This window comes from Harmonia axyridis, chromosome 4 (genome assembly GCF_914767665.1).
Source record: "Harmonia axyridis chromosome 4, icHarAxyr1.1, whole genome shotgun sequence".
Classification (NCBI taxonomy): Eukaryota; Metazoa; Arthropoda; class Insecta; order Coleoptera; family Coccinellidae; genus Harmonia; species Harmonia axyridis.
The window spans coordinates 6,530,847-6,558,293 of record NC_059504.1 but is presented as its reverse complement, the minus strand read 5'-3'; the positions used below and the strand labels follow the sequence as shown (position 1 = coordinate 6,558,293).

The window sequence follows — 27,447 nt, the reverse complement described above, 5'->3', positions numbered from 1 at the left end:
CCCAAATTTCGAGTTCAAATTCCCTCAAAACCGTGAGCTCTACGAAGAATCGGTTAGCAGTGTCAGAATTGACGATCTCTGATTAGCTGACTTTCGATTTCACCTGAAAAATTTTCTATACCTTGTTCAAAGTCGTATTCATGTAATTTTTTCACAAAATTATAGATTTTCGTTTCAAAATACTTTATTCGGTTTTCTGAAAATAAATCTGAAGTGAAAACTTCCTAGCCTGTGACATGCCATGAAAACATAGAAATACTTTCAAGGCGGAGTAATTTACAAGCAGATAATATTCCTTATATACCATTATACCGGGTGTCCCAAGTTATCGTATACAGGCAATATCTAGCTTATTTGACGAGATAATAAAAAAATTGCTTTGAATAACATTAAAGTACCTTTCCGATGATGTATAAAACGGTTCTTACATTTGACAGTCCTGTGGTAGAGCTACCCCTCACTTTTTATTTTCAAATGGCACTCCCTGTGTATTGTCAGTGAAAATTGCGTGTTATTCTATTTGGAATACAACGATAGCACATACTTGGTATTTTTTCAGTAATAAGAACAAAAACTTTGATATTTTGTGACTTCTTTTACGTTATTTAATTATCCCTTTAAAAATGAAATGCCTCCACCAATGTTTGTACAAACTTCAAATATGAGTAGATGAAATTTTTGTTTTAAAAAGCCGATTGACCTAGCACTGCCAAATCTTAGTCTACAACTACGGTTAAACACCCTTTAATGAAACCAGAAATTCAAAAATAAATAATAAATTAAGATTAATAAATAAATTTAATATAAACCAGAAATAAAGTGAATGATACTTTCACTTTCCATCATATGAGAAATGTGTAAAGATTATTCAGTTTTTTTTTCTTCTTTGGACTAGTAGGAACAATTATACATCAATAACTATAAAAATATCTTTATTATCAATAAATATTAAAAAAAAAATCAATCACAGAAGTGCTCTATTGAACTTTAGTCAACATTGCGAAATTTAGCTCATTTTTTATGAAAATGGTCTATCTGATTGGGGATATTTAATAATTTCCAGTAACTGTATCACCTGCCTTTGAAATGACAGTTGTTGATGGTCTGTCATTGATTCTAAATGAGGAACCAAACTCAACAGAAATAACTCACTTGAACTCTTCTTAGGTTGTTCCTGTGCCTCATTTAATTTCTGCCTCTTTGAACTGTACTGCTCAATAGAGCTTCCATCATCATCGCTAAGTGATCTTTTGCAGATGATGCCTGGAGAGGAGATTGTTGAGAAACCCAGTTCACTTTGATCAGACATGATTTCTTCTATTGATAAATCATTTTTGGTATCATTTGTGGGCTTATATTCTTCTAAATATTCAATTTTTATGAATTCTTCATTGATTGTATCTTGCAAGGGAATTTTGCTTTCCTGTTGAAGGTTTTGCTCTTGTATATAAACTTCGGAAATAGGTGGAGTGTCTGGAAATACTTCTTTTTCTTCCTTCACCTGTAAAAATAATTTTATTTGATCGAGAATATGAAAAGAATGTAATTTTCATTTCACTTATTTGAACACATTGATCATTACTCAAAATAAAAAAAAGTAATTTCCACTAAATAGATTAGTTTGTTTAATTTTATCTATAATGATATTTATCAAGGACCAAATCCATAATACTATATTCTAAAACAAGTTGCAGAAGGCAATTTCAACACATGCGTTCCAAAACTCGCTCCTTGGTCACTCGTTTTCGAATGAGTGTAGTTTGCCTCCTGCAACGAGTATTAGATGATATTTTCTCTATTTCAGTCAGGTTTTGTGAATAATGTCGAAATTCAATGAAAAATTCAGATTATATATCCTAGTGACTTTTGTATTATATCTTGGCAGTTGGTATGACTGTTACAAAAATTGACAGACTAGGGAATTTGAATATGAATCGTAAGTTTCGAATTTTGAAATAATTTACAATTAGGTATTCAATTCATGAATTGTCTGACAATGTCGATTTAACACCACCAGAATTAAGAGAAATTGCAAATAATGTTACAAATAATTTCACTATATCCAAATTATGTTAAATTGACGTTTGTTGAAATTCGATAGGATTTGAAGTCAGTATAGGTATAGACAACCACAAAACGAAAAATATAACTGAAAAGGATGCTGTAATGAGTTCATTACAGCACTGTTTTTAGAACTGTAATGAACTCATTAAGATACTGAAATAGAGAAAATATTAATCATTATTTGATACTGTAGGACTATATAAGAGAGAAGAAACAACGAAAAAATTGTTAATACCAAATTCCAACAACATATAACAAGTTTAATAGTCACTTGATTATGAAAATAGCAACAAAAAATGGCTATATTTTTCTCAAGGATTTCAAAGCTTAATTTTTTTCTCTCTAATATTGAAATCAATGCTCTGCACTGCATGACCACTCATGGATCATTAGATCATTGATTTGCATCAATATTTATGAATAATACCTACTGTGTTTTTCTGTCTGGAAGGATTCATACTTGGTAAAAATAATGATGGTATCGCTGAAAAAAATAGAATTATTACAATGAGTTCACCTAGAAATTTCCATCAGATAATTTTTAAATGCAATAGGAACTGGGAATTTCATTCCAAATTAGTAAGAACAAGTATGTATGACTGAAAATCACAGTCTATAAGTTCACAAATAAAATATAATTAGACACTGATAATGTTCATGTTAATATACAAGAAATTAACATTTCAACACCTACCATCCTTTTTCAGCTTTCTAGGTTTGGTGTTCATCAATCTAGCCTTCATTTCATCCTCATAATCATCAGGCTTAAAATGTAAACTGCAAAGTCTTTTATGATCAGTATTCCATTCTCCTTTTTTTGCACATCTTCTAACCCACTCTTTTTGAATTTTTAAGTCTTTAGGGAATCTGAAAAACATAAGATTTACACCCATTCTTTTTGACTTTCTGGAATTGCTTCGACATGTAGCTACACTACATAGTGCTCCTGGCATATTTCTTATATTTGATATCTATAATCACAATATAATATATTAACAATTAATTACCTCTAAAAGTTCATGTAAATAATCAAATATAAGTTGATAATACCTTTTCAAAGGAAGACACCACAAATCTAAAAAATTAATAGTTTGAGCATGTGCTCTCTTCAGGTAAACAAATAATAAAACCCTTTGGCAATGTCTCACATGTCAGTGTCTGTCAATCACAATCATGTCAATGCGACTTAACAAAAATTCGAATTCTATGTGAAAAAAACCGCGCCATGCGAAAAAAATCCGCTAATTCATAAAACCTTAAATTATTCAAAAAAAAACTCGAAAAAATTGGATATTTTTCACCCGCTCATGTTAAAGAAAATATTTGACTGGCTCTTTCTTGTTTACAATGAATGCCAAATATTAATTTAACACTTAGAACATTTATTCCAAGATTTAACAATATTTGCAATAATATGGTTTCACTGGAGCTGCCTTCTAGCGTTAATATTTAACGAAATGATTTGTCTATAGGTTCCTGCAATACATGTATGTGGATTGTGGGTTACAGGATTTTGAATCTAAAATATCGAAGGCGAAGCGAAGGCGCAATATTCGAGAAGATGATGAAATATTGGAATTCTTGTCCTGAACAGACATTTTTCTGATGCAGGAAAAAAAATTACAAGACATAATTCCAACAGTTTGTTACAATAAAAACAAAATATTTGTAGGATATCCTACAAATATTTATTGCACTCTTGAAGAGTTGAAATGGAAATGTTAATGCACATAATAAAACCCAGATTGAAAACATTTCTTGATTCATAAAGAAACAATCTATGGTCTCAATGAATCGAAAAAAATCCGAGATATTTCAAAATCCGTCAGGTCCAAAAAAATCCGCAAATCAGATTAAAATACGCCGATTAGCAACACTGCACCATAGACAAACTAATTTTTGTTTCATTTATGGACTAATAGGACACTTATACTATTACACATAAATAATTATAAAAATATATTTATTATCAATATATAATACATAACAAAAAACTATCACAGAAGTGCTTCATTAGTCTTTAACCAGCATTGCAAAATTTAGCTTATTCGATTTTCTACAAATATTTACTTTATGGTCTGTCTGATTGGGGATATTTAATAATCTCCAACAACTGTAGCACCTGCCTTTGAAATGACAGTTGTTGATGGTCAGTCATTGATTCTAAATGAGGAACCAAACTCAGCAGAAATAACTCGCATGAACTCTTCTTAGGTTGTTCCTGTGCCTCATTTAATTTCTGCCTCTTTGAACTGTACTGCTCAATAAAGCTTCCATCTTCATGGCTAATTGATCTTTTGCAGATGATGCCTGGAGAGGAGATTGTTGAGAAACCCAGTTCACTTTGGTCAGACATGTTTTCTTCTGTTGGTAAATCACCTTTTGTGAGCTGAGATTCTTCTAAATGTTCAATTTTTATAAATTCTTCATTGATTGGATCTTGCGAGGGAATTTTGCTTTGCTGTTGAAGGTTTTGCTCTTGCATATAAACTTCGGAAATAGGTGGAGTGTCTGGAAATACTTCTTTTTCTCCTCTCACCTATGGAAATAATTTCATTTAATTGAGAATATGAAAATAATGTAATTTTTGTATCACTTATATTAGCACATTGTTCATTATTTCAAAACGAAATAAACACCAAATAAATTCGTGGAAATCACTTTGTTTTATTTTATCTATAATGAATTTCCATTAAGTAAGGACCGAATCCATTAAATACGGAAAATGTATATCTTTTTCTCAATCATATTAAGAAAACTGGAATAAATAAATATACTATGCTATAGGCCGCAAATTTATCATCATAAATTAATCTGCTTATTGATATTTGAGTTCCACTAGACTATCACCATTATTATTAGTCTAAGATCCCTATATAAAACGACCTTCATCGAGATGCTTTTTTGATAAAACGTATTTTATATTTAATTCAACATGTCAATAAACATATCACATATATGTTTCATATGAACGTTTTGTATACGTCTATTATTTATAATATGGGTTGCCTAACAAATTTTAGTCCAGAGTAGGTTTAATTAATAATTAAAAAAAAAATTTTTTTTAAACATTTTACCGGTTTGATTATTAGATAAATTCTATGCCAATCGAAAGTATCAAGCCCATAGAATGTGCAAACGTTAGGTTGCCTATTTTTTTCCGTTCACAACTCTAGGGTAGCCAGGTATAAACAGGTAAATCTATACTAGCATTTTGCAACGGTCTGATTATTGAATCAAAATCAGTAAAATTAAAGATTATTTTATTATGAACACGGTGGTATAGGGTTGCCTGCGAAAATTTTCGAATTTTAAAAAGTTAAATATTGCTGCGAGTGAATGTGTGCGACTGAGAGGTCCCAATCAACCATCTCATGCGATAGAAGAGGACACTGCATAGCAGCTGTTTGAAGTCCTTCCAGTGAAAGAAAGAGCATGCTATTTGTTCTTGGAAATGAAAAGGATAGCGATAGACTCGTATATGCGTGCATCATTTTGGAGTAGTTTTTTAAGTTAATTACAAAAAAATTATGTGTGTGGAAAATTAAAAAAACCGTAAGTGAATTTTACTAACAATTATTTCAACATGAAAAAAATATAGAAGTTGTATTAGCAAAGATAATTTTAAAGATTCAATTATTATGTACTTACTGTATAAGCACTAAAATTAAGAAATTCTTCGTTATATTTTTTATTCAAAACGGTCACTTTTTTATAACACGTGCTATGATAACCTACAAATTCAAGTGACGCACTGGATAGCTCAACAAAATTGTATTTAAAGTTTTTTTTTTTACGGAAAGCTAATTTTACTACACAGTTTTCAAAAGTTTCATCGTTAAAATCAATTATATTATCATCCGAATCACACAAAAAACACTTTTTTGCCATTTTTTCCAACAATAAATAGTAGCACGTTTTTTCAGTTGTGATTATAGCGACAATCTACTCCAAAATGATGCACGCATATACGAGTCAATCGCTATCCTTTTCATTTCCAAGAACAAATAGCATGCGCACTCTCTTTCTTTCACTGGACGGACTGCAAACAGCTGCTATGCTGTGTCCTCTTCTATCGCATGAGATAGTTGATTGGAACCTCTCAGTCGCACACATTCACTCGCAGCAATATTTAACTTTTTAAAATTCGACAACCGGGATTGGGGACTAATTTTTCGCAGGCAACCCTATACCACCGTTCATAATAAAATAATCTTTAATTTTATTGATTTTGATTCAATAATCAGACCGTTGCAAAATGCTAGTATAGATTTACAATTTGTTAGGCAACCCATATGTGATATATTTATTGACATGTTAAATTAAATATAAAATACGTTTTATCAAATAAGCATCTCGGTGAAGGTCGTTTTATATTTATATATATTCACTGTAATATGGTTTCGCTGGGGCTGCCATCTAGCGTTAATATTTAACGAAATGATTTGCCTATAGGTTCCTGCAATACATGTATGTGGATTGTGAGTTACAGGATTTTGAATCTAGAAAATCAATAGTGAAGACGCAATATTCGAAAAGATAATGAAATATTGGAATTCTTGTCCTGAAAAGACGATTTTCTGATGCAAGAAAAAAAAATTACATGACATAATTCCAACAGTTTATTACAATAAAAACAAAATATTTGTAGGATATCCTTCAAATATTTTATTGCACTCTTGAAGAGTTGAAATGGAAATGTTAATGCACATAATAAAACCCAGATTGAAAACATCTCTCAATTCATAACGAAACAATCTATTGTCTCAATCAGTGAATCAGAAAAAATCCGAGATATTTTAAAATCCGCCAGGCCCAAAAAAATCCGCAAATCAGATTAAAATCCGCCGATTAGCAACACTGCACCATAGACAAACTAATTTTTGTTTCTTTTATGGACTAATAGGACAATTATACTATTACACATAAATAATTATAAAAATATATTTATTATCAATATATAATACATAACAAAAAACTATCACAGAAGTGCTTCATTAGTCTTTAACCAGCATTGCAAAATTTAGCTTATTCGATTTTCTACAAATATTTACTTTATGGTCTGTCTGATTGGGGATATTTAATAATCTCCAGCAACTGTAGCACCTGCCTTTGAAATGACAGTTGTTGATGGTCTGTCATTGATTCTAAATGAGGAACCAAACTCAACAGAAATAACTCGCTTGAACTCTTCTTAGGTTGTTCCTGTGCCTCATTTAATTTCTGCCTCTTTGAACTGTACTGCTCAATAAAGCTTCCATCTTCATGGCTAATTGAGATTGTTGAGAAACCCAGTTCAGACATGTTTTCTTCTGTTGGTAAATCACCTTTTGTGAGCTGAGATTCTTCTAAATATTCAATTTTTATGAATTCTTCATTGATTGAATCTTGCGAGGGAATTTTGCTTTGCTGTTGAAGGTTTTGCTCTTGTATATAAACTTCGGAAATAGGTGGAGTGTCTGGAAATACTTCTTTTTCTTCCTTCACCTGTAAAAATAATTTTATTTGATCGAGAATATGAAAATAATGTAATTTTTATATCACTTATATTAGCACATTGTTCATTATGTCAAATGAAATAAACACCAAATAAATTAGTGGAAATTACTTTGTTTTATTTTATCTATAATGAATTTCCATTAAGTAAGGACCGAATCCATTAAATACGGAAAATGTATATTTTTGCCTTGTGGGGCCTCGCAACATTCTCTTAAACAAATCTCCAGCTGTTTTGGGGATTGATGCCTGTAAAAATTAAAATTTTCAATCAATAAGAATAAATAGAGAATTGTGATTTGAAGGAGTCAAGCTCAATGGCTCTTGCCTTGAAAATAGAGAACTCAGGAGTTACTCAGGGGCACAAAACACAGACACAGATTGGTTCTTTTTAGGTTACATGCCTGTGTTCCGTGCTTCTTAGTTACTCACACGGTCAAACCGAAAGTCGTAATTTTATACAGATATTAGTACCTATATATATATATATATATATATATATATTCAAATTGATAGAAACAGCCTCAATGAAATGAAACAAATGTTCCACTATAAATTCTATGTCAAAAACTTTAAAACTATCAATATTTTTTATCTATATTGCAGAAAAGGTTATTGTGAAGAAAATTTCAATAGTAATGTTGAAATATTAGGTTGGTTAGTTGAAAGACTTTTTTCATAATTGCTTACCAATAATGTGTGTTCTGATTCCTCTGATAAACGAAACTTTTCATTCAAAAATGACACCAAACTTTTCAATGATGTTATTCGAAGCCTTTGACGACGGACCTTATTTTGAAGACAATGTATTCTCACTTTTTGTTTTCTGACAATTTTCTTTATACCGTGAAAACTTTTCCTTCGCTTCTCTGGTGTCGAGAAATCACTGCTTGACAAATCGCCAAAATAGCTCCTCTTTCTGTAATGAATGAAATTTAGTCAACTCTTATACTTCAATATGCATATGATGAGATGATTCATATTATCAAATAACATTGTGGAAATTTTTTTTTAATCATGAAGCTTCCTGAAATACCTACCTTTTTTTTCTTGGAACATTTTGCGATGATGGTTCAACAAAAATTGTCTTAGAAAGTTCGTTTTCACACTCTGAGGCTGTAAGAGTAACTGAAGATGATGATGAGCTTTTAGACAGAGCTTCAACATCAAACTGGTTACTTGCCACTCCAAACAACCTAAAAATAGCAAGTAAATAAAAAATTATCCAGAAGCAATTGATCAAAGCAATTGTTTGAGGTTAAATGGTTAAGATGTGGAAGCAAAAAATTTTAATTTTTGTCTCAAGAACTCACATTGTCTCTGTAGTTGGGCTGATACGACTAACTTCTTGTTCGGATACTGTGTCTGAACTGAAAAATATTTCCGAAACATTAAAAATAATATATATCGATACTAATAGTAGAATGAATATAAAGACTCAGTAACACCATTATAAAATCAAGTATGTTTAAAATAGTTACTATTATATTATATTATTATCACAATAAATTATATATATATATATATTCTTTTGAGATTGAGCAATACAACAAATTATCAACATCAAACAACAAAACATATTGTGTAGATGTAATCTCAGTATTAGCAGAGGAATATATTTTTTTTAATCATATTACCTTTCATTTGAAATCTCGAATGTTGTATGATAAGGTAATGGGACAACATCTGGCTTGAGGAATTTTCCATTTGGCCTTATTTCAATATCGTCTGGATTGAAATGGTTCGAACAAATAAATACCAACTTCTTAGTGAAATTAACGCTTTCAAATCCAAGGAGCGAAGCCCAAATTCCTCTCTTTTCGGTATCAGATGGAAATCTGAAATGAATATTCAATCACATTGTTCTAATTCTACATAATTTTATCTACCTACGTCACTGGAATATATGACATTTTTTTACTTACTTATGAAAAGATAAATCCGGATGGGAAATCTTACTTTTCTTACAAATTTCACACTGACGAATCATATTTAAATATATATTCAACTAAATTCAGCCTAAAACGCTCAAATCACGAAATAAATATTAAAGCACACAAATTTATTTCCTTAAATCTCCTTAAATATCTCAGGACTCGTGCCGACAACGATGCAACAAATGTGACAGACCACGTGAAAGAAACCTGCCATCTTGACAATTTGCCTATATAAAATAAGAACAGTGTTGCCGCACTTCCCCAGACGCCGAATCATTCAAGGGTTGCGTTCTTAAATTTACTCCGAATAAGCCGTGATACTCGAAGAGCATACTCGGAGGAAGGAATAGTACGTTTTGAACGCTTTTGAGTAATCATAGCTTACTCGGAGTAAGTTTAAGAACGCATAGACATGAACTGCGGACGAAGTTTTGAACCGAAACATCAGCCCAAATGATAAATCTGGCAACAGTGCTTTCCCCCAGTGAAATAGACCAGATTACAGTCGGCCAGTACAAATGGTGGACTAGTGAATGTTGGCCTCACTTTCAAATGTAAACAATCAGGTCTCTTTTGATACGTCTATGGTTCTTGCAATACATGTATGTGGATTGTGAGTTACAGGATTTTTGAATCTAGAAAATCAATAGTGAAGACGCAATATTCGAAAAGATAATGAAATATTGGAATTCTTGTCCTGAAAAGATGATTTTCTGATGCATGAAATAGTAATATACGTAACAAGTCCGGAAAATAGAGTTTTTTTGGACGAATAGACAAAATTCCAGGACGAGCGTAAGCGAGTCCTGGAAGTCTGCGAGTCCAAAAAAACCATTTTCGGGCGTGTTGCGTAAAATATTTTTTCGGCAACCATGTAAAATAATACTATCGCTATTCGCTGCTGCTTTCCATATTTTATTGCGATAAAAAAACATGCAAATTTTTGACAACTAATTTCATATGAACTGTCAGCCGTTATCTCGGTTGCTATGGATTCTATGATGCTTTTCCGGCCTAGTCCGGGAAGTACGTACTTTCCGGACTAGGCCGGGAAATGCTACTTTCTCAGAGAAAAAGCGCATGGGAAGTGAGCACTTCCCGGACGGTTGCCGAAAAAAAAAATACAAGACATAATTCCAACAGTTTATTACAATGAAAACAAAATATTTGTAGGATATCCTACAAATATTTTATTGCACTCTTGAACGAGTTGAAATGGAAATGTTAATGCACATAATAAAACCCAGATTGAAAACATCTCTCAATTCATAACGAAACAATCTATTGTCTCAATCAGTGAATCAGAAAAAATCCGAGATATTTTGAAATCCGCCAGGCCCAAAAAAATCCGCAAATCAGATTAAAAGCCGCCGATTAGCAACACTGCACCATAGACAAACTAATTTTTTTCTTTTGTGGACTAATAGGACAATTTTAATATTACACATCAATAATTATAAAAATATCTTTATTATCAATATATAATTCATATAAAAAAAAACTATCACAGAAGTGCTTCATTAGTCTTTAACCAGCATTGCAAAATTTAACGCAGTTATTCCATTTTCTACAAATGTTTACTTTATGGTCTGTCTGATTGGGGATATTTAATAATCTCCAGCAACTGTAGCACCTGCCTTTGAAATGACAGTTGTTGATGGTCTGTCATCGATTCTAAATGAGGAACCAAACTCAACAGAAATAACTCGCATGAACTCTTCTTAGGTTGTTCCCGTGCCTCATTTAATTTCTGCCTCTTTGAACTGTACTGCTCAATAGAGCTTCCATCTTCATCGCTAATTGAGATTGTTGAGAAACCCAGTTCACTTTGGTCAGACATGTTTTCTTCTGTTGGTAAATCACCTTTTGTGAGCTGAGATTCTTCTAAATATTCAATTTTTATGAATTCTTCATTGATTGAATCTTGCGAGGGAATTTTGCTTTGCTGTTGAAGGTTTTGCTCTTGTATATAAACTCCGGAAATAGGTGGAGTGTCTGGAAATACTTCTTTTTCTTCCTTCACCTGTAAAAATAATTTTATTTGATCGAGAATATGAAAATAATGTAATTTTTATATTACTTATATTGGCACATTCTTCATTATGTCAAATGAAATAAACACCAAATAAATTCGTGGAAATTACTTTGTTTTATTTTATCTGTAATGAATTTCCATTAGTAAGGACCGAATCCATTAAAAACGGAAAATGTATATCTTTTTCTCAATCATATTAAGAAAACTGGAATAAACAAATTGTGTTAGTGCTATAGGCCGCAAATTTATCATCATAAATTAATCTGCTTATTGATATTTGAGTTCCACCAGACTATCACCATTATTATGTAAAAATGTATTTCACAATTAAGTGAAGACTTAGTCAATCAAATAATAATAATGTTAAAAATTGTGAAAATGTTTTGTAGTGAGTACTATCTAACTCTAGATGATGATATCAGAACAATATGATGAGAAATTGAAAATTCTATCTTGACTCAGGGCCCAACACAAACCAATGTTTTGATTGATTGAACACATTGAACCAATCGATCATTGAAACCTTTTAAATAATCGGATTTGGATTCCCTCATCATTGGTACAAATTCAAACATCTTCATTCTATCCCTTGTGGCCACATGACCCAGGGCTTAATCATTTTCTGCTCTGCACTGCACGACAACCCAAAAGTGCATCTATGTATTATAGATTATTGCTTTGCATCAATATTTATGATTAATACCTACTGTTTTTTTCTTTCTGGAAGGACATCTTGCATCCAATGATTGTTCATTTTTTAAAGTGCCGCTTACACATCCCAAGTGTTGGTTTGGTATCCTCTCTGGATTTTCTTCATCTTTTTGTTGAACATGTGCACCTAAAAATTGATATTTTGAAAATTACTCAATATTCCACAAAAATATTAATTAACTACAAAGACATGTATTGAGCGGTTAAATAGTGTTTACATGAAGTTTTTTAAAGTTACCATTTTTAAGCGCTTTTAACAGAGACAACAAGATGGTCAACTACTAACTAAATTTTTGTCTGAAATTTTCTCTCAATCCTTGGTAACCGTAAGTTATAGGTGGCGATAAAGTTGGTGAGAAATTAATAGCAGGAAATTAGAATTTTAGTTATTTAATTATTTTACTGATGCAGTATCTTATTCATTTTTTTCAGAGGTTCTTGTCTTTGCTTGAGCTTCCACCTTCTTTGCATCTACTTTTGCACCACCAAAGAATGCCAATCCTACTAATAGATAGCAGCAATCGTGTTTCTTATATGATTCTTATGATCAGGACTTGATTTATATTTGAAATAGAATACCTGATGATGAAAATATTGGAGTGCCAGATTTACCAGGATATATCTTGTTTCATAGTAGGCATATTTACTTCTTCACTGTATATATAAATTTATACAATCATATGAATTGAAAATGATATACAACTGTGCACAGAAATATCAATTTTAATAAAATAATAAAATCAATACCTCGAGATGGAGGGATTACCGAAGCCATAGGCACAGCTTCTTTTTTAAGAGTCAATAGTCTCAAGTCCATATAAGAATCACTGCTGAAATGATTATTACAAATTCTATGACTTTTCATTATACTTTTTATACCTAATTTTACCAACCATAATTGACACCTGCAAAAAATAGGATTTTATTGAAATTATACTTCTTTTAATTCATTTATTTCTAATGTGCAACCATGGGCGCCCGCAGAAATTTTTCTCAGGGGGGGCAAAATAAAAATTATTGAAAAACGATAAGGCGTCCATGATTGTCATTGAAAACCGAAAAATTGTTGTGAATCCATTACTTTCCTTTTTTCCTTGCTCTTTGGATTGAGAAGGTTATAGTGAGAGTGTTGTGCTGAAAAATGAGGCAATAAAAACCTGAGGGGGGGGCCATGGCCCCTCCCTGCGGGCGCCCATGTGTGCAACTGAATTGAACAAAATTTTTGTTTACTTTTTTGGATTGCTTGGAAAACAAAACAATTTCTTTACTTCCATGTCCGAGGCTCCACATATTATACAAAATTTTCTTCTATCAACCATAATTCTGTCTATAATGGAAATAAAATTTTCTCTCAAGAGATGCAAAGAAATCACAACAGAATTAAACTGGCATAGTAATATTGTAAACAAGTAATTGAGGTTATATTCGGATCTTCGACCACGAAACATCTAAGGTCGAGTCACAGAATAGAGAGGTATTACCCAGGAAGCCCATTTCAGTCATATGAAGGGTCGCAGGTCCCCCTGTTTGACGTTAACTACTACTGCTTTAATCAACCCTAAAATTAAAAGCACTAGATTTCCAAATCACAAAATGGTGAATTTTTTCAACAAATTGTAATATATCGTACAGGATTACAGATTGAAGAATCTCAAATTATGCATGGATACCTACTTGATATTACTGGACAAGGCGCACAAACTGATTCACTTGTAGCTTCACTAGTCGATGGACCTGCATCAGAGTCAGTGATATAATTAGGCAGAACCTCCTCTACATCCCCTTGACTCTTCTCAACGAAGCAAAAAATGGTTGGAACTGCTTTAGGAAGAAGACGTTTTTTGAAGAAATTAGTATACATCTTGTCCTCAAAATGTGCAGCACATATCCTATATCCTTTCAACTGGACAGAAGATTTTCCAAAGAGATCCTCCCGGGAACATATGGTTAACCATTGATTAATTCTGGAAAAATAATAGTAATAAGATTTCGAAATCGACCCTAACATGAAAAACCTTCCTACCTTTCTGTTTCCTTTGGTAAATTGAAGAATGACAATTTACCGTCTCTCGTGCGATTCGGACATCCACGTACCAAACAATAAAATCCACCGTTTTTATTTCCACTCATTGTAAATAGTTTTTGAAAAGAATCAAAGAACACAACCGAACAGTACTTGTGTCAAACGGGCAACGAACTCGAACACCGAAACACGTGGAAAGATGTAAACATAAACAAACTACTAAAAATATGGCGGTTGAGTACCATGAAAAAGGGAGTGTCGCTTCTGTAATACCTCTCTATTCTGTGACTGTATATATAAATATGTTTCCTTGAACATACCTCCTACAAAATGTTTTGAACATACAGTTGCCCATTTCAACTTCTCAGTAGTTAAATCTGCTCTTCTAATTGCCTTAATCCACAATTCACGTCTCTTTTGAGACAGAGGATTAATATTTTTTCTATTGTCGTAAATAGAAGGAAATCGGTGGAATGAAACCTTATCTCTGCCGCTTCTACTTCCACATTTCACAACCGCGCAAGATTGAGGCATTATCGAGAAAAAACAATTTTTAATATGATATGAACACACAATAAGCATTTGTAGATCCGTTTGTTCGTCCAGCAGGCTGATTCGACAACCGTAATTTTCTGTCGTCTGTCAGACGTGCCCGCGGTTAAGATGCATAGAATAAGGCATTCCAATGACCTGTCAAATATGGCGGCTGTAGGCCAATGTTTATAAACATTGTTTTGTTGTCATTGAGTTTTCATATTGTTCTGTTATAAGTTGATCTTAAAGTTGTGAGATTTTTGTTTTCGTGACTGCATCAAATGATTTTTATATTGTTTAGAGCTTATTAGTGGTATTCTCACGAAAAAATGCCTTGTAGTTGATTGTAGAAGTCGTTTCAACAGGGATGATGTAAAATTCTTTTCAGTGCCTGCGGTTTTAAGCCACAGGTTTCTTACGGATAAAAACGAATTGTCTGAAAGGCGTAGGGCACTATGGATAGCAGCAATTAAGAGGGACGATCTTACTGAATCGAAACTAAAGAATCAGAGAGTCTGCAGTAAACATTTTTAACTTGTAAGTGATATAGTTGAAATCAACCTAAGTGGCCAAGTGTTATAATGATATTTACATTAAAAGTATTTTACACCAGTCTGAATTGCCTCTAGGAAAACCTGCTGCTTTGGAAGATGAAAATCATCCGGATTGGGTTCCATCACAGAAAATGGGGCACAAATCTCATAGGAAACAGGCTGATGTTGAGAGGAAAGGAAGATTTGATAAACAGAGGAAATTGAGCGTAAGTAATACAATCAACACGTTTATATCATTCTTTGCAAAGGAAATAAACACTTTTTTTTTTGCAGATTGAACACGCAGATATTGATGTCGAACTTAATTCAGAGGCCCCAGACCATGGTAGTAACTTCGATACTGGGGTTGCATCTCAGACGGACATTACTATGGAAGAATTAACTTTAAAATTCGACCAATTGAGTTTTGCCTCAAAAACGATAGAAAGACTTGAAAAAAAAATTGACACATCGCCATTTGGTCTCAGAGACGATCCTAGTAATGATATCAAATGGATTTACTATACAGGTTTTTCGTATACTTTTGTAGAAGGTATATTATATAAGATTATAGAAGATGATATTCCCACAACAAGTATTACTGCTCTCAGTTCTTTCAATCTGTTAATATTAACTCTAATTAAGTTAAGATTAAATTTACATTTTCGAGACTTAGCCTTTCATTTTAAAATTTCCCGATCAACTGCTTCAACATATTTTGAAAAGGTCATAGATATTCTCCATAAAACATTACAGCAGTTAATAATATGGCCTGAGCGTTCAGTGGCCTCCAAAAATATACCATCTTGTTTCCAAGAAGCATTTCAAGATAAAACAACCATCATTTTAGATTGTTTTTAAGTTTTTATTGAAAAACCCGCGTCTTTAAAAACACAGATGCAATGCTGGTCACATTATAAACACCACAACACTGTAAAATTTTTAATAGGAATTACACCACAAGGTACAGTAAGCTATATTAGTAAGGCATGGGGTGGGCGTACCTCAGACAAACAAATTGTTGAGAACAGTGGTTTTTTAAATCATATCCCTGGGGATATTGTTTTAGCTGATAGGGGTTTCTTAATAAAAGAAACTTTAGGAGTTTTTCAAAGTAAATTGGTTATCCCTGCCTTCACGAAGGGTAAAAAGCAGTTACATCCTCTGGATATTGAGACTACAAGACATATAGCTCATGTAAGAATACATGTGGAAAGAACAATTGGCATGTTAAAAAATAAATTCAATATTTTTAAAGATACCATACCAATATCTATGATAAAAAAGGAAAATGACCCTGATGATTTGAATATTGGCGCCAACAGACAAACATGGCGTCAGTAGGCAAACGCCATATTGGGTCACGTGATTTGGAATGCCCTATACCTGGTGTGTTTACTGATTCAATTTTTTTCAGATTTTTTGAGAGACCCACCTGTTGCTTTGGTGGTCTGCTTCACCAGAGTTCTGTAAGGTGGCGCTCTTTAAAATTTTTCGAATTCCCGCATCTGCCTGGTGCCGTTTAAAAAGGAATACTGATTTTAGACACTGCAAACATTCACAATAAATTACAATTCAGTTCATATCGAATTTTTACTCAAATGAATGGAATATAATGACAGACTATAGAATATAAAATATTAATGTTCTATACTCAAAGTTCAATTATACTATTACACATGAATAATTATAAAAATATATTTATTATCAATATATAATACATAACAAAAAACTATCACAGAAGTGCTTCATTAATCTTTACCAGCATTGCAAAATTTAACGCAGTTATTCCATTTTCTACAAATGTTTACTTTATGGTCTGTCTGATTGGGGATATTTAATAATCTCCAGCAACTGTAGCACCTGCCTTTGAAATGACAGTTGTTGATGGTCAGTCATTGATTCTAAATGAGGAACCAAACTCAACAGAAATAACTCGCATGAACTCTTCTTAGGTTGTTCCCGTGCCTCATTTAATTTCTGCCTCTTTGAACTGTACTGCTCACTAGAGCTTCCATCATCATCGCTAAGTGATCTTTTGCAGATGATGCCTGGAGAGGAGATTGTTGAGAAACCCAGTTCACTTTGGTCAGACATGATTTCTTCTATTGATAAATCATTTTTGGTATCATTTGTGGGCTTATATTCTTCTAAATATTCAATTTTTATAAATTCCTCATTGATTGGATCTTGCGAGGGAATTTTGCTTTCCTGTTGAAGGTTTTGCTCTTGTATATAAACTTCGGAAATAGGTGGAGTGTCTGGAAATACTTCTTTTTCTTCCTTCACCTGTAAAAATAATTTTATTTGATCGAGAATATGAAAATAATGTAATTTTTATATCACTTATATTAGCACATTGTTCATTATGTCAAATGAAATAAACACCAAATAAATTCGTGGAAATTACTTTGTTTTATTTTATCTATAATGAATTTCCATTAAGTAAGGACCGAATCCATTAAATACGGAAAATGTATATCTTTTTCTCAATCATATTGAGAAAACTGGAATAAACAAATTGTGTTAGTGCTATAGGCCGCAAATTTATCATCATAAATTAATCTGCTTATTAATATTTGAGTTCCACCAGACTATCACCATTATTATGTAAAAATGTATTTCAATTAAGTGAAGACTTAGTCAATCAAATAATAATAATGTTAAAAATTGTGAAAATGTTTTTTAGTGAGTACTATCTAACTCTAGATGATGATATCAGAACAATATGATGAGAAATTGAAAATTCTATCTTGACTCGGGGCCCAACACAAACCAATGTTTTGATTGATTGAACACATTGAACCAATCGATCATTGAAACCTTTTAAATATAGTCCAAGAAAATGGCCAATGAAATACGAATTTTGAGGTTAAAACTTGAATTTTGGATATAAGTTACTTTGAAGCATCTAAAAACGAACTGTGAAAGGTTTTTTTAAATTCACCCCCGGGAAGGGGTGAAAAAAAATAAAAAAAGGGGTTTTTTTGAAATTTTGGGGAAATGGTAAGTGTTAGAAAAAAAAGTTTCGAATAAAAGTTGTAGAGCGTAAAATTTTACATAAAAATGTTCTCACAACTTTTTTTCCTAAAATTGAAATTAACTGAGATATGGTAGCTAGAAGCTAGGGGATGATAACAGGAACTTTAAAAAATCATAAGTTGTTGAAAAATTGAAAAAACTCATAATTTTTTTTTTTAAATTACTTATATGATTATAAACTTTAATTCTAGAGAAAAATTTTTTTTTTTTAATTGTTTATAAAAAAGTTATAACAATTTAAAATTTTTATTTTCAAATTAAATCAACTTTAACTGATGAAAATATATATATATTTTTTTTAATAGATTAATATTTTAAGAAATTGACCATACGCGTTGAAATTTAATTTTTACCTGTTCTTTTCAAGCAGATATAAAATAATTTACCTGGTTAAAGATATTGTGTGGCGGCCATTTGCTTTCACTACCGACTTCGGTACCTCATGCGCATGCGTCAGTTGTTCTCTGTGTGTTTACAATATTTTCCATTTGTTTTGAGTGAATTGATTAGTGCTGTTAATTTGGAAAAGGTAATTATTCAAGTGATGTTCAATTTTATATTGAGAAACCGCATGGTCAAAACATTAACACATGCTTTTTATTTACTTTGTTATAAAAATCACCATCAATCATTTTATATTATTTAATTTTTTAAATACTATTGTTGAAGTATCTACCTAGATTAGTTGATAATGAATTAATTTTGTACTTTTCTTGTTTATATAGGTTGAAATTTCAACATGGATCAACAAGCATTATGCAGTATTTGTGACACAGTTTTGATCAATGACACCGACACTGTTGTTTCAGTGAAAGAGAGAGGATTAAAAAAGTTGATTGAGAAAAGCATTGAGAAGGAAGACAGAAAAAGAAGACAGAAAAAAAATTACTTATATGATTATAAACTTTAATTCTAGAGAAAAATTTTTTTTTTTTAATTGTTTATAAAAAAGTTATAACAATTTAAAATTTTTATTTTCAAATTAAATCAACTTTAACTGATGAAAATATTTTTTTTTTTTTTAATAGATTACAAAATTGTATTACAATTAAAAAAATTTGAAGAAACTTCCTAAGAGTAATTGATTCTCTAATTATATAATAAATAAAAAAATATAGATTTTGCAATTCCAAAAACTATATTAAAATTTTTCAAAGTTAATATAAATTTCATCAAGTGGACTGCTGTCTCTAACAGTTGAGCTTCCTTCGTTTTCTTCTTCAGTAGGTGTTTCTTCGTCTTTATCGTTAGCTTTTGTATGTGTCTCATATTCACTATCTTCATTGGTATCAACGCCTGCATTTATACTGTTATTGCATGTATCACCATGACAAAACTTGCATAATTCATTACATTTGAGAGAACTTTTTCTACAACTACATCTTGCTGATGCACAATTGGTTCTACAACCACAAAAAATCTGTGAAGAATACAAGAAAAAAATTATCGTCCATAGCGTAAAAATTAACTAAAGAAGAATTTTATTTGATTGATATTATACCTTTTGTGTGGATACTTTTGAACGAGTGTTTTTAACAGTTTTACGTCCTGTACATATAGCTTCATTTTCTTGTTCTCCGTCTTCGACTGTAGTTTCTTCTTCACCATCATTTTCATCCTCATAAACATTTCCATCATCATCATTTTCATCATCACTATCATCTCTTTCTTCATCTTCTTTATCTTCATTTTCATCATCCTCAAGATTAAACGATCTTGCAGAAGCGTTATCACAGCTTTGGCCTTGGCAACTTTTACAAAATTTATTGCATTTTAAACCACTTTTTTTGCAACCACATCGAGCTGATAAACAATTCGTTTTACAGCTACAAGAAACCTGTTAAAATAAAATGCAAAATGAATAATTTATTATTACTATTGGATAACACTAAAATAAGATAAGTTGGTGTGAATTGTAACTTACTTTATCTATTAACTCCTTTGGTGCTGGTTCCGCGTTTGTTTTATAATAGATCATTGGTTCCTTACCTCGATGATGAGATATGAAGATATCATCTTTATATTTTTCTTTCAACATTCGAAATAAAACAAAGTTACTCAAGGGATCATCTCCCATGATATCTTTTAGTTCCCGCAAACTAAATGTATACTGACAGCTTTCTTCAATGTGTTTGCAAATTTGATTAAAAATCCTAGCTGTTTGTTCTTTAAGGGTAGAGATTTTTGGTTCCTTCACGAGCTTATTAAAATTCACGTAGCATTTATGATGATAACTAGCTTTACAGTCAACTAGGTTGATGTCTTTAATGCGTTTAATCAATTCAGTACTAAACTCATCATTTTGCCTCCTGGCAATATCCAGTATATGGTCTTGTGTGTACTTATTAGCTATCAAATGGACCCGTTTATGTTTGCGATCCAATGACATTTTACAAAAAAAACATAGATTTACAAAATCAAAATTCAAATTTGTTGAAGTTGACGCTGGTAGTATACTTGGTCCAACTACAGATGATGTAAAATGTGATGAAGATGGATCAGTAGATAATTTTGATTTTCTCTTAATTGAAGAGGTAGACATAGGATACGACTTCCTACATTTTTCATGAAAACTTACTTCAATCTTTCCGAGCCATAACTCGCTTTTTCTGTCTTCCTTCTCAATGCTTTTCTCAATCAACTTTTTTAATCCTCTCTCTTTCACTGAAACAACAGTGTCGGTGTCATTGATCAAAACTGTGTCACAAATACTGCATAATGCTTGTTGATCCATGTTGAAATTTCAACCTATATAAACAAGAAAAGTACAAAATTAATTCATTATCAACTAATCTAGGTAGATACTTCAACAATAGTATTTAAAAAATTAAATAATATAAAATGATTGATGGTGATTTTTATAACAAAGTAAATAAAAAGCATGTGTTTATGTTTTGACCATGCGGTTTCTCAATATAAAATTGAACATCACTTAAATAATTACCTTTTCCAAATTAACAGCACTAATCAATTCACTCAAAACAAATGGAGAATATTGTAAACACACAGAGATCAATTCACTCAAAACAAATGGAGAATATTGTAAACACACAGAGATCAATTCACTCAAAACAAATGGAGAATATTGTAAACACACAGAGATCAATTCACTCAAAACAAATGGAGAATATTGTAAACACACAGAGATCAATTCACTCAAAACAAATGGAGAATATTGTAAACACACAGAGAACAACTGACGCATGCGCATGAGGTACCGAAGTCGGTAGTGAAAGCAAATGGCCGCCACACAATATCTTTAACCAGGTAAATTATTTTATATCTGCTTGAAAAGAACAGGTGAAAATTAAATTTCAACGCGTATGGTCAATTTCTTAAAATATTAATCTATTAAAAAAATATATATATATTTTCATCAGTTAAAGTTGATTTAATTTGAAAATAAAAATTTTAAATTGTTATAACTTTTTTATCAACAATTAAAAAAAAAAAATTTTTCTCTAGAATTAAAGTTTATAATCATATAAGTAATTTAAAAAAAAAAATTATGAGTTTTTTCAATTTTTCAACAACTTATGATTTTTTAAAGTTCCTGTTATCATCCCCTAGCTTCTAGCTACCATATCTCAGTTAATTTCAATTTTAGGAAAAAAAGTTGTGAGAACATTTTTATGTAAAATTTTACGCTCTACAACTTTTATTCGAAACTTTTTTTTCTAACACTTACCATTTCCCCAAAATTTCAAAAAAACCCCTTTTTTTATTTTTTTTCACCCCTTCCCGGGGGTGAATTTAAAAAAACCTTTCACAGTTCGTTTTTAGATGCTTCAAAGTAACTTATATCCAAAATTCAAGTTTTAACCTCAAAATTCGTATTTCATTGGCCATTTTCTTGGACTAATAATCGGATTTGGATTCCCTCATCATTGGTACAAATTCAAACATCTTCTTTCTATCCCTTGTGGCCACATGACCCAGGGCTTAATCATTTTCTCTCTATTGTTGAAGTCAATGCTCTGCACTGCACGACAACTCAAAAGTGCATCTATGTGTTATAGATTATTGCTTTTCATCAATATTTATGATTAATACCTACTGTTTTTTTCTTTCTGGAAGGACTCGTACATCTTGCATCCAATGATTGTTCATTTTTGCTTATACATCCCAAGTGTTGGTTTGGTATCCTGTCTGGATTTTCTTCATTTTTTTGTTGAACATGTGCACCTAAAAATTGATATTTTGAAAATTACTCAATATTCCACAAAAATATTAATTAACTACAAACACATGTATTGAGCGGGTACAAAGTGTTTACATGAAGTTTTTTAAAGTTACCATTTTTAAGCGCTTTTAACAGAGACAACAACAAGATGGTCAACTACTAACTAAATTTTCGTCTGAAATTTTCTCTCAATCCTTGGTAACCGTAAGTTATAGGTGGCGATATAGTCGGTGAGAAATTAATAGCTGAATGAACTGTTTCGCTAAAATAATTAAGTTACTTCAGCTGTTTGAGGTCTGCACAGCAATGTTTTTCAATAGATACCTACCAAACTTACGACAAAGGGCTTTTTCGTCTAGAAGATTGGTTGAATGCATTTCAGGAGTAAATTACATAATTGGTGGATAAATTCATTGAAATTACTGCATGCATTGAGCTGCAATTTGTCATAAATCTGAGCCCTTCGATCCACAGATTACGGATAACATTGATGCGACACTCCCCTACCTAAAGTAGAATCATTTGAAATTAACTCCCCCTGGTGGTCGGGACAAGAACAAACTCGAGAAATTTGAAGTGAGTGGTTTTCCTATACTTGTTTTGAATTCATTAACGAAATATTAAGCAATTCAAATGGAGTTTGGTGCTATGATGACCAAAAACCATTTGAATTTTTTTATAAATAACTGGTATAATATGTGATGATATTACATTTTGTGCAAATAAAAGTCGATAGTAGAATAAACATATAATTTATTAGCATCAAACAAAAATAAAAAAATAAACAATATATGTATAAATAAAACAACATTGAATTAATAAAGGAGCATCAACATTAAATCATAAACAATAAATGAATAAATTAGTTTCAACAATAAGAAAATTAAAAAATGAATAACATAAATAAATTAATTTGAATAAATAAATAAATATATGAATAAATAAATAAATAATTAAATAAATAAATCATTTCTTTTTGTATCAAAAATTTTTTCTGCTCCTATTTTGATAAGATCAATTAATTCTTCACTAGGGGAAGTTAGAAGGAACTTGGAAAATTTTGTGTCGGTACCACTCATAATTTCGTTTACCTGCTTGCACCACCAGTGCAAGGAACACCTTATTATTGTCTCACATACTTTTTCCTCCAACATATGTTCATTACAATTTAAAATTTTGAAGTCCAAATATTTCATTAAAAACGATTTTAAATAGAGGGAAATGTATTTTTTTTCACAAATTCGCGGAATAATATAGAAAAGGTAATTTAGAGAATGCCGAAATAAAAATGATACACATTGCCCAGGTTTTGTCAACTTTCTGTGTTTATACTGCCTTACCTGAATAAAATCCATGTCCCCCAATTCTTCACTGTTAAAGGTTGAATTTTTTTTACACTTCTCACATTGTTTGATCAATTTATCTTTAAATAAAATTTCACAAATGAATCCACACATTTAAACTAAAGTACATCTACTAAATTTTGATTTTTGTTCAAGGACTATTCATTTCGGAATAACTATATTTAAATCTTCAAGCACAACACTTTGAGGTAAAGGAAATTTTGATAAAACGAATGATTTGGATTATCCAAACAATGTGATGTCAAATCCTCTTCACAGTTGGAACCTACAGAATGGGAGGACATGAAGTTATTCAAAGCAAGGCATTTGAAAGAGGACATAAACTGGCCAATATTTGGATTAGTGTTTCTTACACCATGCCCTCGGATTTAACTAGAAACATACTACATCCTGTAACTATTACTGAAATATATACTAACCATGTAATGCCTAATTCTAAGTATCGTTTAAACCAGAATATACTACAGCTCCATTGGACAGTACACATGGAACGAAAATTTAAGGGGTTTAAATATGAATAAAATTGAGTAATTCGATAAAATTACCTGGAATACTGATGTTAGGTATGTCAATACATTCAAGACAATTATGGTTTCCTGGAAAGTGATACTTTCCTTCCTACGACTTTTACTAAAATGAATCTAATGTCTAATCCTAAGCATCATTTAAATCAGAATGAACTACAAGTTACAGCTCCATTTTGACATTGTGCAGTACACATGAAAAAAAAAAATTAAGGGATTTAAATATGAATAAAATTGAAAAATTTGATAAAATTACCTGGAATACCGATTGTAGGTATGGCATTACAAGTAAGACCACGATGGCTTCCTGGAAGATGATATTTTTTATCAAAATGTGAATGGCACACAAAATAACCTTCATAAATTCGATGCCTACTCAATTGTTGCCAATTTGTTGGTTGGATAATTTGGAGCCAGTTATCGAATAAATCCAAATCTCTCATAGGGAAACGATGTCTTGTACTTGTCTTATCGGTACATCCTTGTACACAACATTTCTTTATTTTAGGCATTCTGATAAAAAATATATGCATTATTTATTTAATTAAAACTTGTTAGATTGAAGCACTTACCTCGAAATTTGGAAGTATATTATTTTCTTCAAATGAATTTCTACGGCGTACTAGAATTGTAGTTACTTGAACAACTTCAATGACAAACGTCTCGTTTCAGCTTCTAGGTTAAAATAATATTGCAAGAGCAAACCAAACGTAAACAAATGACTAGCAGCGGTTCCAAGCGCTCGGGACAAGAACTAAAACTTAATTTCGGGTGGGGGAAGGCGAGTGTTCTATGTTATCCGTAATCTGTGCTTCGACCTATAGATGAATAATTTACATAGATGACACTTATGGAGAACACTTTAAGTGATTTTAACAGAGATAACAACATGATGGTCAACTTCTAACTAAATTTTAGTCTGAAATTTTCTCTCAATCCTTGGTAACCGTAAGGTGGCGATATAGTCGGTGAGAAATTAATAGCAGTAGGACCCTTCCTACCTTTCAGTTTCCTTTGGTAAATTGAAGAATGACAATTTACCGTCTCTCGTGCGATTCGGACATCCACGTACCAAACAATAAAATCCACCGTTTTTATTTCCACTCACTGCAAATAATTTTTGAAACGAATCAAAGAACACAACCGAACCGTACTTGTGTCAAACGGGCAATGAACTCGAACACCGAAACACGTGGAAAGATGTGAACATAAACAAACTACTAAAAATATGGCGGTTGGGTACCATGAAAAAGGGAGAGTGTCGCTTCTGTAATACCCATTGAACTAATAATAGTCATAGGTACTTGAAGAAATAATTGCATAAAAATGAATATTACCTTGGCTTTTTTGAATTTGAGATTCCGCAATACAATCACCTTTACTGATATCCTCCTCCAAGTAGTTTTGAGAACTAAAATATGAGGAAATACTGATAACACCTCCATAAATATATCCTACCACTTGAATTACCTTGTTGATGCAATATCCAAATTGAGCCTTTTTTTATTACTAGGTTCATTTTTATCTTCCAAAGTCTTCATAGGTCTTTTTCTATGAGATCTAGGCAAGGAAGTCTTCTTTTTCAAATGTTCCGGAAAATCAAATATTGAGGGAATGGTGCCTTCTCTAAGCTTTATCTTTCCAAAATCACGCACAATATCACTATCAATAAAATGTTTACTGCATAACGTAGAGAATTTTGATGGCTGGAAATTATTTCTTTTCAGAGCTAACACCCACTGCGATCTCAATTTTGAATCACTGGGAAATCTGTAGAATTAGGAATGTAAGTACTACATCATATTTTTACGTATTATTTCTGCGGAAGTACTTACGAGAAAAAAGATATTCCACTACCTTTCTTGAACCTTTCCGTACAATTATATGCAGAACAGGAATTAACCATGATGAAAAATATGATTCTACCACTCTTCAATTGTTGCAAGGAACAATAATTAATTCAACTTCAGCACTTTTTACAGTACAAAATATGCACTTCAGCAGAGATATTTAACCACTCGATGCAATGTTTTGCCCTTTTACAGCTGATTATCGTCCATCTCATTCACATTACTCTAGACGTCTAGACAACTCTGGAGACCAACAATGTTTTTGGTCATAACAACATTTAATATCGTGATAAAATCTTCATGATGACTACTTTGAATAGGCAATCAGAGTAGTTATGACACATCAATCATGTCAGTTTCAATTGAAAAATTCCAAAAATTCAATTTAGTAGACAATTTGCTTTCTAGTTATCTATACATGATTTACTGAACTTAATTTTGGAACAGCCAACCAAATATAGAATCCTGTAATATGATCGCCAATACCAAAGCTTGGTTTGAGCTACTCATCTTAGATGTCACCATATAAACAAATGGAATTCATAGACATAGAATAATAATATTATATATCTATGATCCAATTCAAATATGTATGATAACAAATTGTCAATTTTTATGTTTCATCCTGATATTAATTGAAAATAAAAGTCATAATATTAGGTTTACGCTATATTTTTTTGGTCAATGGTGCTGCGATTTAGTAATATACTATTGAAACGATTCTCAATAGCTAGAATCAGATTGGATAATGATACGTATTTACGTAAGTTGCACTGACTCACTTCAGCCTATAGATGAATTATTTACATAGATGACACATATGGAAAACTCTCTTTTTCAAAATGTTGTCAACCTTAATGAATTGCTAACTATATGCATATTATTTAAAAATTTAAGGGACTTCAGCAGTTTTAAGTCTGCACAGCAATGTATTTCAATAGATACCTACCAAACTTATCAGAAAGGGCTTTTTTGTATAGAACAATAATTGAATGTAATTCAGTAGTAAATTATATAATTGGTGGACAATAACTTCCTTTATTGAGATGGCAATTGGTCATAAACCTGACTCCCTTCAGCCTATAGATGAATTAATTATATATTTTTTTGGAAAATTTTTAATGAATAGGTAATTATATATTTATAATTGA

At 31.5% G+C, this 27,447-nt stretch overlaps 5 protein-coding genes and 2 long non-coding RNA genes across 14 annotated transcripts; 1 reads left to right on the top strand and 6 right to left on the bottom strand.

Annotated features, from left to right (window-relative positions):
• Positions 1–915: 915 nt before the first annotated feature.
• On the bottom strand, positions 916–9,846 carry LOC123678058. 6 transcript variants are annotated; one of them, XM_045614835.1, is made up of 10 exons: positions 9,486–9,846; positions 9,198–9,398; positions 8,874–8,930; positions 8,601–8,756; positions 8,251–8,479; positions 7,369–7,551; positions 3,072–4,420; positions 2,759–2,931; positions 2,496–2,548; positions 916–1,501 (listed from the first exon to the last, which is right to left on the bottom strand). In XM_045614835.1, exons 1-7 carry the CDS (start codon positions 9,548–9,550, stop codon positions 4,136–4,138), a joined length of 1,176 nt encoding a protein of 391 aa, XP_045470791.1. In that variant the 5' UTR covers positions 9,551–9,846; the 3' UTR covers positions 916–1,501; positions 2,496–2,548; positions 2,759–2,931; positions 3,072–4,135. The 6 variants fall into 6 exon arrangements, with proteins under 6 accessions (XP_045470791.1, XP_045470789.1, XP_045470788.1 ...); XM_045614833.1 differs by having other exon boundaries at positions 2,759–3,035; positions 3,115–4,420; XM_045614832.1 differs by having other exon boundaries at positions 3,115–4,420.
• LOC123678064 lies at positions 4,529–6,249 on the bottom strand. The gene is made up of 2 exons (XR_006747189.1): positions 5,716–6,249; positions 4,529–4,603 (listed from the first exon to the last, which is right to left on the bottom strand). It is a non-coding gene; the product is annotated as an uncharacterized LOC123678064 (long non-coding RNA).
• A 1,102-nt stretch (positions 9,847–10,948) lies between the features above and the next one.
• LOC123678059 lies at positions 10,949–14,935 on the bottom strand. Of its 2 annotated transcripts, none has more exons than XM_045614839.1 (5): positions 14,587–14,935; positions 13,474–13,570; positions 12,991–13,148; positions 12,240–12,370; positions 10,949–11,520 (listed from the first exon to the last, which is right to left on the bottom strand). In XM_045614839.1, the coding sequence occupies exons 1-5, from the start codon at positions 14,846–14,848 to the stop codon at positions 11,080–11,082; spliced, it is 1,089 nt and encodes a 362-aa protein (XP_045470795.1). In that variant the 5' UTR covers positions 14,849–14,935; the 3' UTR covers positions 10,949–11,079. The 2 variants fall into 2 exon arrangements, with proteins under 2 accessions (XP_045470795.1, XP_045470796.1); XM_045614840.1 differs by lacking the exons at positions 13,474–13,570; positions 14,587–14,935 and adding an exon at positions 13,918–14,036 and having other exon boundaries at positions 12,991–13,073; positions 13,137–13,148.
• LOC123678060 (THAP domain-containing protein 1-like) lies at positions 10,949–26,592 on the bottom strand. 2 transcript variants are annotated; one of them, XR_006747188.1, is made up of 6 exons: positions 26,282–26,592; positions 25,917–26,216; positions 25,784–25,857; positions 22,433–22,560; positions 17,067–17,622; positions 10,949–10,998 (listed from the first exon to the last, which is right to left on the bottom strand). XR_006747188.1 is itself a non-coding variant. In XM_045614841.1 (5 exons), exons 1-5 carry the CDS (start codon positions 26,350–26,352, stop codon positions 17,146–17,148), a joined length of 1,050 nt encoding a protein of 349 aa, XP_045470797.1. In that variant the 5' UTR covers positions 26,353–26,592; the 3' UTR covers positions 17,018–17,145. The 2 variants fall into 2 exon arrangements, 1 of the variants encoding a protein (XP_045470797.1); XM_045614841.1 differs by lacking the exon at positions 10,949–10,998 and having other exon boundaries at positions 17,018–17,622.
• Positions 13,563–14,506, bottom strand: LOC123678063 (52 kDa repressor of the inhibitor of the protein kinase-like). Its single transcript, XM_045614845.1, has 2 exons — positions 14,267–14,506; positions 13,563–14,207 (listed from the first exon to the last, which is right to left on the bottom strand). Exons 1-2 carry the CDS (start codon positions 14,371–14,373, stop codon positions 13,895–13,897), a joined length of 420 nt encoding a protein of 139 aa, XP_045470801.1. The 5' UTR covers positions 14,374–14,506; the 3' UTR covers positions 13,563–13,894.
• Positions 14,932–16,194, top strand: LOC123677777. Its single transcript, XM_045614477.1, has 3 exons — positions 14,932–15,337; positions 15,430–15,560; positions 15,628–16,194. The coding sequence occupies exons 2-3, from the start codon at positions 15,486–15,488 to the stop codon at positions 16,192–16,194; spliced, it is 642 nt and encodes a 213-aa protein (XP_045470433.1). The 5' UTR covers positions 14,932–15,337; positions 15,430–15,485.
• On the bottom strand, positions 19,333–19,963 carry LOC123678065. Its single transcript, XR_006747190.1, has 2 exons — positions 19,877–19,963; positions 19,333–19,795 (listed from the first exon to the last, which is right to left on the bottom strand). It is a non-coding gene; the product is annotated as an uncharacterized LOC123678065 (long non-coding RNA).
• Positions 26,593–27,447: the final 855 nt, after the last annotated feature.

Excerpts from the sequence above, each read along its gene's own strand:
- LOC123678058 (XM_045614835.1), bottom strand. The coding sequence starts at position 9,550 with ATGATTCGTCAGTGTGAAATTTGTAAGAAAAGTAAGATTTCCCATCCG. Across the intron at positions 8,757-8,873 it reads AGCCCAACTACAGAGACAAT|GTTGTTTGGAGTGGCAAGTA; the intron begins GTGAGTTCTTGA and ends TGCTATTTTTAG. Across the intron at positions 7,552-8,250 it reads AATCAGAACACACATTATTG|GTGAAGGAAGAAAAAGAAGT; the intron begins GTAAGCAATTAT and ends TTATTTTTACAG.
- LOC123678063 (XM_045614845.1), bottom strand. The coding sequence starts at position 14,373 with ATGAGTGGAAATAAAAACGGTGGATTTTATTGTTTGGTACGTGGATGT. Across the intron at positions 14,208-14,266 it reads TTACCAAAGGAAACAGAAAG|AATTAATCAATGGTTAACCA; the intron begins GTAGGAAGGTTT and ends TTATTTTTCCAG.
- LOC123678059 (XM_045614839.1), bottom strand. The coding sequence starts at position 14,848 with ATGCTTATTGTGTGTTCATATCATATTAAAAATTGTTTTTTCTCGATA. Across the intron at positions 13,571-14,586 it reads TTCAAAACATTTTGTAGGAG|ACAGAATTATGGTTGATAGA; the intron begins GTATGTTCAAGG and ends TTTCCATTATAG. Across the intron at positions 13,149-13,473 it reads TTTCCAAGCAATCCAAAAAA|GTGTCAATTATGGTTGGTAA; the intron begins GTAAACAAAAAT and ends TATTTTTTGCAG.
- LOC123677777 (XM_045614477.1), top strand. The coding sequence starts at position 15,486 with ATGGGGCACAAATCTCATAGGAAACAGGCTGATGTTGAGAGGAAAGGA. Across the intron at positions 15,561-15,627 it reads ATAAACAGAGGAAATTGAGC|ATTGAACACGCAGATATTGA; the intron begins GTAAGTAATACA and ends TTTTTTTTGCAG.
- LOC123678060 (XM_045614841.1), bottom strand. The coding sequence starts at position 26,352 with ATGGTTAATTCCTGTTCTGCATATAATTGTACGGAAAGGTTCAAGAAA. Across the intron at positions 26,217-26,281 it reads AGTGGAATATCTTTTTTCTC|ATTTCCCAGTGATTCAAAAT; the intron begins GTAAGTACTTCC and ends CTAATTCTACAG. Across the intron at positions 25,858-25,916 it reads TTGGATATTGCATCAACAAG|TTCTCAAAACTACTTGGAGG; the intron begins GTAATTCAAGTG and ends CTCATATTTTAG.